Genomic DNA, 13,332 nt, shown 5'->3' with positions numbered 1-13,332 from the left:
GGTTGCCATTTCCTTCTCCAGGGGATCTTTCCAACCCAGGGATCGAACCCAGGTCTCCTGCACTACACATTGTAGGCAAATTTTTTACTGTAGAGCCACAAAAGAGCCCAATAGACTTACTGTAATAGGTTAAATGTGATCTTAAGTAAAATGAAGTGTATATATAAACCAAATAAAATTATTAAGTTATTTTACTAATTTATTCTAATTTTTTTAATTTTAAGAATTTTATACAAAAATTAGCTTTTTAATAGCTTCTAATTAGATGTTGAAAACCTCAATAAACATACCTAATTTTTAATTGATTACTTAATATGATCTAAGTATGCTATTAAATTTGTTCAATCCTCATAGGTAGTGAGATAAATACTATCATCATTCTTTTACAAATGAAGTATGGAAACTTAGAGTGGTTGACTCATCCAAGGACATAGAATTAGTATGGGAAAGAGCTGGCTTTTAACCTAGTGCTTAAGCCTTTAAGGAATCTCTAGTTTACATATGGGTTTTCTAGACTCCTAAGGATTAAATATGTGACAGTTTCAGTATTAAAAAAAAAAAAACACTATTTACTCTCATTATATTTTTAGTGATTTGAGCTCAAGTATACTTGTTACTTTATAGCCAGTAAGTCCATTTGCCATTGTTCAATAATGAATAGGTATGGAGAGAGGAAACATTTGCCAGTATCATGAGTCAGTAAATTGCTTTTCCCCTTTTACACTGATAATCACATCTCTTAAAATAACTCATCTTCTTTAAAGAAATAAAGATAACAACTGTTTTATGTCTTTTTGAAGTTGACAGATAATTTTAAAAATGTGCTTCCATTAGTAATGTCATTAAGGATGCACTGCCCAACTTCTTCTGACCTCCCTGCTCAACAACTTTTATGGCTCCCGCTTCAAGGTGAGAGAGGAGTGCACAGACTCAAAAATTGCTGTGAAGGACAAGCAAAAGCTAGAGCTAAGCTCCTTCTCAGTTTTGCACTGGGCTGATTAGGTGCTACATGGGAGTTCACACCTTTCTCATAGCTATATTTTCTGTTTGCCCTCAAAGTTCTTTATATAGACCTGAATTTTATGAAAATATTTTATGAAAATAAACAGAAATCATTTATCTAAATAATCCAAATAGGTATGAATATAAAACATTTTAAATAAGAATGAATCATTGAAAATGCATACGTAATCTATGCAGGGCGTTTTCAATGGAAGGAGGGCAGGTCTCATGCTCTCCTTCAAGGTCTTGTCGCAGTATATTCTACGCATAAAGACATGCTTTTACATCTCTATGGAATTTGTAATTTCCAGTGTAGGTATCCCAGTGATGGGTTTCCACCTTTATCGATGAGAAAGCCTATATAATAGACTTCTCTAAAATATAATTAGGCAGCAAAAGGCATAGATATAATGTGTAAGAAATATATTTTCCAGCTTCCTTTTTAAATGATGTTCTATAAAATGGTATAGTCAATAAAAGCCCTTGGGCATGATGTGTTGTCCTTATTAAGTAATTATTTGGCTGACTGCAATGTTAACTGGCTGACTCTTAACTTTGACTTCAGTGATTAAGGCTATTCCAAAGTTTTCCTAGCATATATTCAAAGTTTTGTAGAGTGAAATCTTTATTTGACTACAGACTATCAGCCGATGTCCCAGCAATATGCATTCACAAATAAGTAGCTGCAAATCAGGCCCCATAGTAAAGTGTATATTACAAAATGTGTTAGCCATGGAGAAATGATTATAAAGTTGCAGCTATTGCTGTTTATTGCTTTGATGTAGTACAAGATGAAAAGAGATGTGTGATATTTCTTGTTAACAATTTTAATTAACTTTTAATTGATTTCTAGGAAGATGAATGGTTTCATTACAGCATCACACACTGAGTTCCTTGGTTAGATATTAAACATTAATGCAGACTTCTTGACAATATTGCTGATAATAGGGAATTTTATATTTAGTTACCTTTTCTAACATCTACATACTCATCTATAATAGTAAATAAATGAAACTACTTAGCTTAGCCATCCCATACTATTTAACTTCCATGACCTTATTTATGCTTCTCAATTAATTAGGAGTCAGAAAAGGAAGCAAATAATCCTGCATTTTATAAGTGTTCTAGTTCTTTATCTCTATTAGTTGTGTTACTCAGTTACTTTAAATTTTTTACAGTATTTTCTTATTGATCGTTGATCTTTTATTCCATAAGCATAAAATATACTTCTTTTTTATGGAAACTAGTTCTTCAGTGAATTAAGTTGTAGTAAATATGGATCAGACTGTGTGTGTATGTATGTGCTTGACTTTGAATGTTATTATTAACATTTTATACATAAGCTGATGAAATTATAAAACCCTATTAATAAAAATGCTTCATTTAATATTTATTTTTAGTATCCCTATTGAACATGTGTTTAGATATTTTCTCTTAACAAATTATCCCAGTGTAAGATAAGGATTTCTGCAAATTTGAAAAAATCAATAAAAGGTTATGAGATGTGCTTCTCTTCTCAAAAAGGACTTACAGTTGTGTGGAAAAGGTGTAAATAACAAGTAATGTGAAGAAGTATTAAGTGTTAAGCCTAGAATTCTGATGTATAACATGATCTTTCTCTAAATACTAGACATTTTCGTAGGAGAGATTGAACTGGGGTTGGGATTTGAAGACTGGATTAAGAATTGGAATTTCAGAAGTGAATAAAGAATCATCATGGCAAGTCTTGAAGGAAATGTCAAAAAGTGTATTCTGAGTCTTAAGGAAATGTAGAAAATTGATTAGACGAGCAAAAAGTTTTACAGGACAGTAAATAATAAGAGAAGACTGAACATGTAGGTTGAAATTAACTCGTGCATAGGAGTCTGGACTTCTTTCTGTAGATCAGTCAACATATTGAAAAGATTTCTGTTACTTGGGATTTTTAAATCTGGTGCATACATTACTCCCTTGAGAACTTTGCCTTCCTCATTCAAACATTAATGGCACATGAAAAGTTCAGAAGTAATGAAAACTTTAAATTTTATCTTTAATCCCAATTTCCCAAATTTATTTATTTCAACAAAGACCTCCCTTGCTCTCTCCATCTCTCCTCACTTTTTCCTTTAGAAAAATCCTGGCACCAAACTAACATTCCATGAAATGTAGCACCTAGAGTTAGTTTACCAAAGCCATAACAAAAAGTCAATATTTGCTTCTCCCTCCATGGCCTTTTCTATCAATTTAAGCCATTAAAAAATCTCTCATTGAACCTCTTGAAAGCATATTTTTTATTATCTTTTATTTGCCATTTATTGTTTTACTATGGACTCTGTTAAGGACCCCAACATGGTAGAAAGTGGGAACCACTAATTCTATAAATTTAAGATGGTTATTTTCAAGTGATCAATCATGGGGAACTAACAATATAAAGTGGAAATATTATGTAAAACTATCATGGACAGATTATTAAAAAGAGGTCTTATTCCCAGTGTTACTCAGTGAATTACAACAGTATTTAATAAACTATATGTCTCTCAAGATATTAGTAAATATTTTTCTAAGCAAATAACAATGAAAAAAAATCTATGATTAAAATTGTCTGGAAATCGTGATGTTGATATTTCCTGGGATTTAGAAGTATCAATAGATAACATCCTATACCTTCCCCAGGTTCAAAAAAATTCAGAGAGAGACATGAAATTCTGGAAAATAGAATTCTGATATTGAGGGGGAAGAGGTTTAGTTCAGTTCAGTCGCTCAGTCGTGTCCAACTCTTTGCGACCCCATAAATCGCAGCACGCCAGGCCTCCCTGTCCATCACCAACACCAAGAGTTCACTCAGACTCGCGTCCATTGAGTCAGTGATGCCATCCAGCCATCTCATCCTCTGTCATCCCCTTCTCCTCCTGCCCCCAATCCCTCCCAGCATCAGAGTCTTTTCTAATGAGTCAACTCCTCGCATGAGGTGGCCAAAGTACTGGAGTTTCAGCTTTAGCATCATTCCTTCCAAAGAACAGCCAGGGCTGATTTCCTTTAGAATAGACTGGTTGGATCTCCCTGCAGTCCAAGGGACTCTCAAGAGTCTTCTCCAACACCACAGTTCAAAAGCATCAATTCTTCGGCACTCAGCTTTCTTCACAGTCCAACTCTCACCTCCATACATGACCACTGGAAAAACCATAGCCTTGACTAGACGGACCTTTGTTGGCAAAGTAATGTCTCTGCTTTTGAATATGCTATCTAGGTTGGTCATCACTTTTCTTCCAAGGAGTAAGCATCTTTTAATTTCATGGCTGCAGTTTTAGTAATGAGAGCCAAATGGGTTAGTAAATGCTACCCCTACAATTAAATTTAACTACACAGCCTCAGACAGAACTGAAATTGTAGGTCTTATTCTTAGGGAAAGAGCTCATGTAGCAAAACAAGCAACTCATATGACATCCTTATAAACATCAGATGTCATGTTAAAAGAAGTCAGTGTGTTTACCCAATTCTTTCTATCAAATTCACCACTCATGAGTGAATAAGGGAGCAGAGAAAAGATGATTTTCTTGCTAAAATGTCTTTCCTCTTGGCAAGTTGAAGCCTGGAGAAAGTAAGTTACCATTCCCTGATCCTTAATAAAAAAGGATCTTTCAATGCAACAGTCCTCTGAACATTGGAAAATTCACAAGGGAAAATATGATTAATGTACTGGCTTGGGAAATACCAACATGATGCAAGCACTGTAAGTGGTTCATTCTGAAATTAACTTTTTTTTTTTTTAATCTCAGTCTCTTGTTAGAGCAAGTTTCCTTTAACAATCCCCTAGCCCAGTGGTTTTCAAACATGAGTTGAATAATCAAATGTGAGGTCTTTTCCAAGTCATTTGTTACCAATGTAGGTACACATTTGCATTATTCTAATACTAGTTATTATTGGCTTATATTATCTATGGCAATGACAACTCACTTAAATTTTTATATATTTTATTCAGTGGAACAGACCAATGGCTTTGCAACTAGTTACAGAGAATTATGCAATAACTATTATCTATTTTATTCATATTATAATTGATCTGTGCCACATTTGTGAATTTCATCTCTGACATGTATAATGGTAGGAAAAAATTGCTATTTGATTTCACATCTTTTATTTTATAGTTTTATAGGTATTATCTGATACTTAGAGGGAACACACCAAAGTTAATGATATCAAAAATACATATAGTGGAAATATTGAAACTAATCAACACTTCTACCATGTAGCAATCATTTTATATATCAAGGTCATTCTCCGTCTTAAACTACATAGGCCCTCTTTGTCATTCTACAAAATATTAAAAATACAAAGCCATTTACTTATCATCATACTCATTTAAGTCATAACAAATACTACTTTTTAATTTTTTAAAATGATATTTTCTAGTTTAGACCTGGATTCAGTAGTTCTATGAAGGTAATCAGAGTCCCAGATGAAATTCTGATAATTCTACAGTGTTTGTTTTGGGATTATTAATTAAAAGAACAGAGGCTGATAATGGAAGAGATATAAATCAAAATAGAACCAAACAGCAGATGCATAATGATTAAATAAATATTTTAAGAATTATATAGCTATGTATTAATAAGCAGCAGGAGTAACATCTTCATTAAGCTGACTTAAAACTCAACATTCAAAAACTGAAGATCATGGCACCTAGTCCTGTCACTTCATGGCAAATAGATGGGGAAAAAATGGAAACAGTGACAGACTTCTTTTTCTTGGGCTCAAAAATCACTGCAGTTGTTGACTGCAGCTAGGAAATTAAAAAAAACACTTGCTCCTTGGAAGAAAAGCTATCACAAACCTAGACAGTGTATTAAAAATTAGAGAAATCACTTTTCTGAAAAAAGTCTGTATAGTCAAAGCTATGGTTTTTCCAGTAGTCATGAGTGGATGTGAGAGTTGGACCATAAAGAAGATTGAGTCAAAGAATAGATGCTTTTGAACTGTGATATTGGAGAAAATTCTTGAGAATCTCTCAGACAGCAAGGAGATAAAACCAGTCAATCCTAAAGGAAATCAATCATGAATATTCATTGGAAGGACTGATGCTGAAGCTGAAGTGGCCAATACTTTGGCCACTTGATGTGAAGAGCCAACTCATTGGCAAAGACTGTGATACTAGGAAAGACTGAAGACAGGAGGAGAAGGGAGCAACAGAGATGGCTGGATGGTATCATTGACTCAATGGACATGATTTTGAGCAAACTCTGGGAGATAGTGAAGGATAGGGAAACCTGGTGTGCTGCAGTCCATGGGGTTGCAAAGAATCAGACATGACTGACAGACTGAACAATGAACAATAACAGTAATATCTTTATTTATATATTTAATAAATGCAATTCATTTGTGTATCCTAGAAATAAATATATAATTTAAAAGTATTAAATATGACATAGGTGAAGTCGCTCACTCGTGTCCGACTCTTTGCAACCCTGTGGACTGTAGCCCACCAGGCTCCTCTGTCCATGGGATTCTCCAGGCAAGAATACTGGAGTGGGTTGCCATTTCCTTCTCCAGGGGATCTTCCCGACCCAGGAATCGAACCCAGGTCTCCCACATTGGAGGCAGACGCTTTAACCTCTGAGCCACCAGGGAAGCCAAGATATGATATAAGGTACAGTTACATAGAGCTATTGGCATGTATAACAGAAGGGTCTCGTTTATATTTCATGATTCAGAGAAGACTGCTTTGAGAAAGTGATGTTTAAATTGACTTTCGAAAGATGAGCAGGCATTAGCCTGGCAAATAATAGCAGAAGCTCCCACTATGCAGAGGCTTTAGAGAAATTTGGAGGTTGGAGAGATTTACATTATTCCAGAAGATAGTGAAAGTAGCATTCAGTAGACGATATTTTGATGATGTTAACTGTTTGAATGTTGCTGAACACAGTTGAAATCATTAAAGGATATTAAGAGAAATAATGTCATTTATCTTTTATAGAAGACCTCTCTGAAATGAAATAACAGAAAAAGAAAATAATTAACAAGTAACTTCCCTGGTGGCTCAGACGGTAAAGCGTCTGCTTACAATCCGGGAGACCTGGTTTCAATCCCTGGGTTGGGAAGATCTTCTGGAGAAGGAAATGGCAACCCACTCCAGTGTTCTTGCCTGGAAAATCCCACGGATGGAGGAGCCTGGTAGGCTACTACAGTCCATGGGGTTGCAAATTGTTGGGCACAACTGAGCGAATTCACTCTCACTCTCTCACTCTCTAGTAATCTAAGCCACAGTTGATAATTTGGGCCAAAGAAGTTAGGATTGAGATACTGTATAAAGGTGTAAACAGCATATTACAAATAGAATAGTAATTTTCTCTGTAAATTCCATGATATCTTGGACTTGTTACCTAATACACCATTGTAACTTGAAGCTGAGTCTCCTACATCATATTAAATATGCTTTTCTGAAATTATTGAATAAATGAATCACAGAAGATAGAAGGGGATCTCAGGAATAATCTTCTTTGTTTTTATGTAATCTATTGGATCAATGGAAGAATCATTTACTGAAATAAGGGAATTGGAGATGAAAAAGGTTTGGACAAATATAATCAAGGGTTTAATTAAGGACATATTAAATTTTTGATTGTAGAGCAGACAGAATTATGATTCCCAACACATCCCATGTGTGAATATGTTACCTTACACAGCAAAAGAAATTTTGCAGATGTAATAAGGTTTAGGAACTTGAGATGAAAGGATTATCCTAGATGTCCAGGTGGGCCCACTGTAGTCATCAAAACTATTGAACAGTGAACAAAGATGGTAGCAGAGTGGATCAGAGATATAAAATAGAAGGAGAAATTCAGAAAGCGTGAGGGGAACTTAACCCACTGTTGCTAGCTTTGAAGATGGAAAAAGTGTACCATGAGCCAAGAACCAAGGTTTGTGGGTGGTCTTAGAAACTGGGAATAGTCCTTGCATGACAAGTAAAAAGGAAGAGGGGATTTCAGTCCTACAACCTCAAGGAACTGTATTCTGTCAATAACTTGAATGAGCAAAGAAATGGATCTTTGCCTACAACCTCCAGAAAGGAACACAACCTTATGCATACCTTGATTTTAGCCAGATGAGACACTTATTGAACTTCTGTTTTATAGAGCTATAAAATAATAAACTTGTGTAAGTCCTAGCAGAGATATCAGTTCAGTAGCTGGACATATATGGAACAATACATACTTAACATCCCCTGTCCCTCCACACATATACATACACAGCCACATTAAGAAAATTGAATCATTCTATCATAAAAATCTTCTAAATATTGGGATAGATAAAAACACACCTTGAGTGAGAATCATTTAAATTACATAAAAACCCCCACAGAAGAAAAGTCACTGAAATGTTTAATACTGTTGATTTAATGAACTAAGACCTCCTGATGTTACAAGATTTTATTTTTCTATTTAATTAAGCAGTGATTTAAGACAAAAAAGAGTATTTTTTGTTGGGTTGTTTTTTTGTGAGGGAGTTGACAATATTGTTTATTTGTTTTCATTAAGATGACCAGCTTGACTAATTTGTCAGTAATTTGTAAGACAAATTCTAGGAAAGATATAAAAATAGAAGAAAATATATGTATGTAAGTTCTTTAACTATTTTACAGTATTTTTGTCCTCTTCAGACATTCCTGCAGTTCCTCATCTTTTCTCAGGCTTCAAATTTCAGAAGTAATACCCTCCCAGGGACATTTGTGTTTTGATGAATCAGAGGGACAAATCCTGCTGGAAAGTCTGGCATTCATAGGGTGCACAGTTATAAATTTGACTTTCACATCCTGGGCTTTATCATTTCAAACAAGGCAAAAGTGTTCAGCAAACCCACCCCACTTGCTTCTCCAGTGTTTGTAAAGGTGAATGTACCTCTGCTTATATGCTGTTCAAAATACATCATATTCCATCTCAGGCTTTGTGAATATTAGTTGACTTTTGTGTCTCTTGCTCATAATGCAGCCAAGTCTCTTGTTTTCCTTCCTTTCCTTATCAGCCATTTAGTGCATAGTTATGTAACATTTTATGGTTTCTAAGATTTATTCCAATTTGTGTGAAGAACAATGAGATAGAGCTATGTAGTACAAAATGCACAGTATTTGATAATGAGATGTCATAATTTCTATTTCAATTAATTGTTTTAGATTATATTAATTCTCATAACACTCCTTTGAAGAATAGCCACTCAAAATTTACTCATTCTATTTAATGTAAAGTTATTTAATATGACTTAAAATTTACAATTACAAAAGGCTTATTATTGCATCAACAATTCTATTATCATTTAGAGATTGTATTCTAATATTGAAGAGCCCTTTGCAGTTGCTTTACAGTTACTAAACTTTCACTTCTGTTTGGAGTATGCTTAGTTTTAAACCTCAGTTGCTTGCATTAATCTCTTCTAATATGAATTAATCCCTCAAATATTTATTAAGTAATTTTATGTAGGTATTATACTAAGAATTGAGGCACAGATTTTTATTTCTTTCATAACTCTAAGCAAATTATAATCCATAAGCCAAGGTTTTCTCATTTGTAGAATGGAACCAATGTTCTTTATTTATAAGAACATTAGAATTAAATGCAGTAATCTGTATCTATCTATACATGGTGCTTCTATATGTATTATAGATATACAATATATAGCTTGAATTTAAAAATATACAATATAAGCTATCACTCAATTATGTTTAATTAAAACTTTTTTAAATTTTAGAGTTAAAAATCTATTAAATAAATGATAATACAAGAAAACTCAGTATTTATATAATGTGAATTTTCTGTTGTAATGTAATATTGTTATTTTTACTGATACAAAGTAATTTTATACTCATTTAGAATTAAGTTATCATTAAACTATTATAAATTTCTTTTTATGTTCTAGACTTTTGTACTATTTTATCATTATCTTTTTCCTTTTCTATCTAAAGAAAAAACAATATTTAGTTAGAAATACGCCATAGTTCTTTAACTGTCCCTTCTAAAAAATTATAACAGAGAGTACTATGTGAATTCCTCTGTTTTTAATTTTGTTTAGGCAGCAGATCCTGATGCTGGAATAAATGGCCAGGTGCACTACAGTTTGGGTAACTTCAACAATCTTTTTCGCATCACATCCAATGGAAGTATTTACACAGCCGTGAAGCTTAACAGAGAAGTCAGGGACTACTATGAACTTGTTGTTGTGGCAACTGATGGAGCAGTACATCCTCGTCATTCAACTCTTACTCTGGCCATCAAGGTTTTGGATATTGATGATAATAGTCCTGTGTTCACCAATTCAACATATACTGTCGTTGTTGAAGAGAACCTGCCAGCTGGGACCACTTTCCTTCAAATAGAGGTGTGTGGATGAAGCAGTCGTTTCATGAATTCTGTATAAAATTTGGTATTTGGATGGGTCTGCCAGACTTTAGTAAAATGCACACATAGACACACACACATGCAGTTAAATTTCAAATGAATGATAACTAAATTTTAATATATGTATTCCTCAAATATTACATACTCTGTTTTCTCTAACAAGCCTGTTTTAGAGAGAGAAGGCAGAAAACTTGCCATTGTAAGAAACTGAATAACACTTCTTAATAAACTTATTATCAATTCACAAAAGTAATGAATGTCAAGTATTTATTATAACAACTGACAATACACTAGACTATTTTAAAAACCTTAATAATCCCTCACCTTGTACCTCCAAAGTTACTCAGTATTAAATTTTTATGTGTATTATGTTACATTTGTGTTTCTGCTCACACAAATGTCAAATAACTATTTACACAGTCTAAATATACATGTATCCAGGTATGTACATATATACACATGTATTGTTGCTGTTTAGTCACTAAGTCATGTCTGACTTTTTGTGACCCCATGGACTATAGCCTGCCAGGCTCCTCTATTCATGAGATTTCTCACACAAGAATATTGGAGTATGTTGCTATTTCCTTCTCCAGGAATTCCTCCCAACCCAGAGATTGAACCCTTATCTCTTCATTGACAGATATATTCTTTACCACTGAGCCACCTGGGAAGCCCATATACATGCATACACAGATACAAATGTATAGAATGACCCTGTATCTTACAGAAATAGATTGCTATACTGACTATTTTGTAATATTTGTTCACTTTCTATACATAACTGGCATACTTCCAGAAATCTGTTTCTCCTTTTCATTAGTGTCATTATATCTAAGCTTCTGTCTTTTAGTTCTCAAATTATTACCAGAAACTCTGGATATTCAGATTCAGTAAGTTAGATTGACCTAGAAATCTCCAGTTTAGCACCAACCCTTTAATTCTGACATAGGTGTTCTACGAAGTATATTTTGGAAGAAAAATATATATATAACTCTTTCTCAACCTGCAATCTACAATTTGAATTGTGTTAGAATGAATTTCAAGAGCTTGTGTTTTTCCATGATTCAGCCAGATATATGTCTACTTAGTTCAGTTTAGCTCAGTCTCAGTCGTGTCTGACTCTTTGCGACACCATGGACTGTAGCCTGCCAGGCTCTGCAGTCCATGGGATTCTCCAGGCAAGAACACTGGAGTGGGTTGCCATTGCCTCCTCCAGAGAAAATCTTGCTGACCCAGGGACTGAACCCATGTTTCTTATGTCTCCCACATTGGCAGATGGGTTCTCTACTAGTGTCATCTGGGAAGAAACATTACTAAATCTACAAAAGGCAGATGCTGACCAGGGAGAAGGCTGTTATTTCTCCATTTATTCCTCTATTCATTCATTCAACAAGCTTACTGAATGCCAAGTCCTCTGCTAGAGGCCAAAGATTCAAACATCAATAAGATTTCTTGCCTTCATCAAATTTTCAGTCTCGTGCAGCAAGCATACTGCTGCTGCTGCTAAGTTGCTTCAGTTGTGTCCGACTTTGTGCAACCCCGTAGACAGCAACCCACCAGGCTCCCCTGCCCCTGGGATTCTCCAGGCAAGAATACTGCAGTGGGTTGCCATTTCCTTCTCCAGTGCATGAAAGTGAAAAGTGAAAGTGAAGTCGCTCAGTTGTGCCCGACTTTTAGTGATCCCATGGACTGCAGCCTTCCAGGCTCCTCCATCCATGGGATTTTCCAGGCAAGAGTACTGGAGTGGGTTGCCATTGCCTTCTCCGAGAATGTTTTCTTGGGAAAGCTTATTTCTAAACTGTGAACTGAGGAACAAATAAGAGTTGTTCAAGGGGGAAAAAGAATATTCAAGGCAGTGGAAAAACCTGCTCAAAATCCTGGAGGAAAAGAAAGAGTAAGGGCTAGAAAATATATGTGTCCGCACCATGTTAAGAAGATTGGAGCTAATCCAAAATGAAATGGAAAAGAAGAGTTTTTAGGTAGGAAGGTGACATCATAAAATCTTTGCTTTAACAATATCTTTCCTATTGTGATGTTGATAATTGTTTAGAGGGGGCCAAGACCGAAGTTCACTTAGGTGTTTGCTGTACTGCATATACATTCTAGCAAAACCTGACCTTCCCCACTCTATCTTTGCTCCATTCCATTTCCTACCAGAGTAGGAATTTCTAATCTCTACTCCTGAGTGAAATAATCATCTATAAAGTTTCCATTGAAACCTGCTTTTTCAGTTGTTTTTGTTTGTTTGTTCTTTCTGTGTGTGTGTGTGTGTGTGTGTGTTTTCTTTTAATGACTGGGAGATTCTTTTTTTGGAAATGAGAATTAAAAAAAATTGGAATATAGTTGATTTACAATGTTGTGTTAGTTTCTGCTATACAGTAAAGTGAATCAGTTATACACATACATATATCCAACTCCTTCTCTGATTCTTTTCCCATGTAGGTGATTATAGATACTGAGAAGAATTCTCAGTGCTATACAATAGGTCTTTATTAGTTATTTATTTTATATATAATGGTGTATATATGTCAACCCCAATCTCCCAATTTACCCCTTCCCATCCTTTGCCAACTGGTAACAACTATAAGTTTGTTTGCTATATCCATGATTCTATTTCTGTTTTGTAAACAAGTTCATTTGTACCATTCTTTAAAAAATTCCACATGTAAGAAGTATATGATATTTGTCTTTCTCTAACTCACTTCACTCTGCATGACAATCTCTAGGTCCATACACATTTCTCTTTTATTTTGGCATTTTCTTTGAGAACCTCCTATCTGGAGGGTAGGTATTTTTTCTTTATTCATCTTGTGAATATTTAGGATATTATTTTTCATTGTTATACAGTTAACAGAAAATAATAAACAATCATTTACAACAATATTTACTTTTTGCTTTTTTATTTTAATTTTTTTTAACTTTAAACTTTTTATTTTGTACAGGGATATAGCTGATTAACAATGTTGTG

General features: G+C 34.4%; 1 protein-coding gene across 10 annotated transcripts in view; it reads left to right on the top strand.

Moving 5' to 3' along the window:
* Positions 1–13,332, top strand: part of PCDH15 (protocadherin related 15) — a 910,832-nt gene that overhangs the window by 643,259 nt on the left and 254,241 nt on the right. For all 10 annotated transcript variants that reach the window (XM_018041648.1, XM_018041647.1, XM_005698156.2 and 7 more), the window contains one exon: positions 10,043–10,344. In XM_018041648.1, the coding sequence (XP_017897137.1) occupies positions 10,043–10,344 (302 nt within the window). The remainder of the gene's footprint in view (positions 1–10,042; positions 10,345–13,332) is intronic.

The sequence above is a fragment of the Capra hircus genome, chromosome 26 (genome assembly GCF_001704415.2).
Source record: "Capra hircus breed San Clemente chromosome 26, ASM170441v1, whole genome shotgun sequence".
Taxonomy (NCBI): Eukaryota; Metazoa; Chordata; class Mammalia; order Artiodactyla; family Bovidae; genus Capra; species Capra hircus.
Note: the sequence above shows the minus strand (reverse complement) of the source record. Positions and strands in the feature narration are given on the sequence as shown.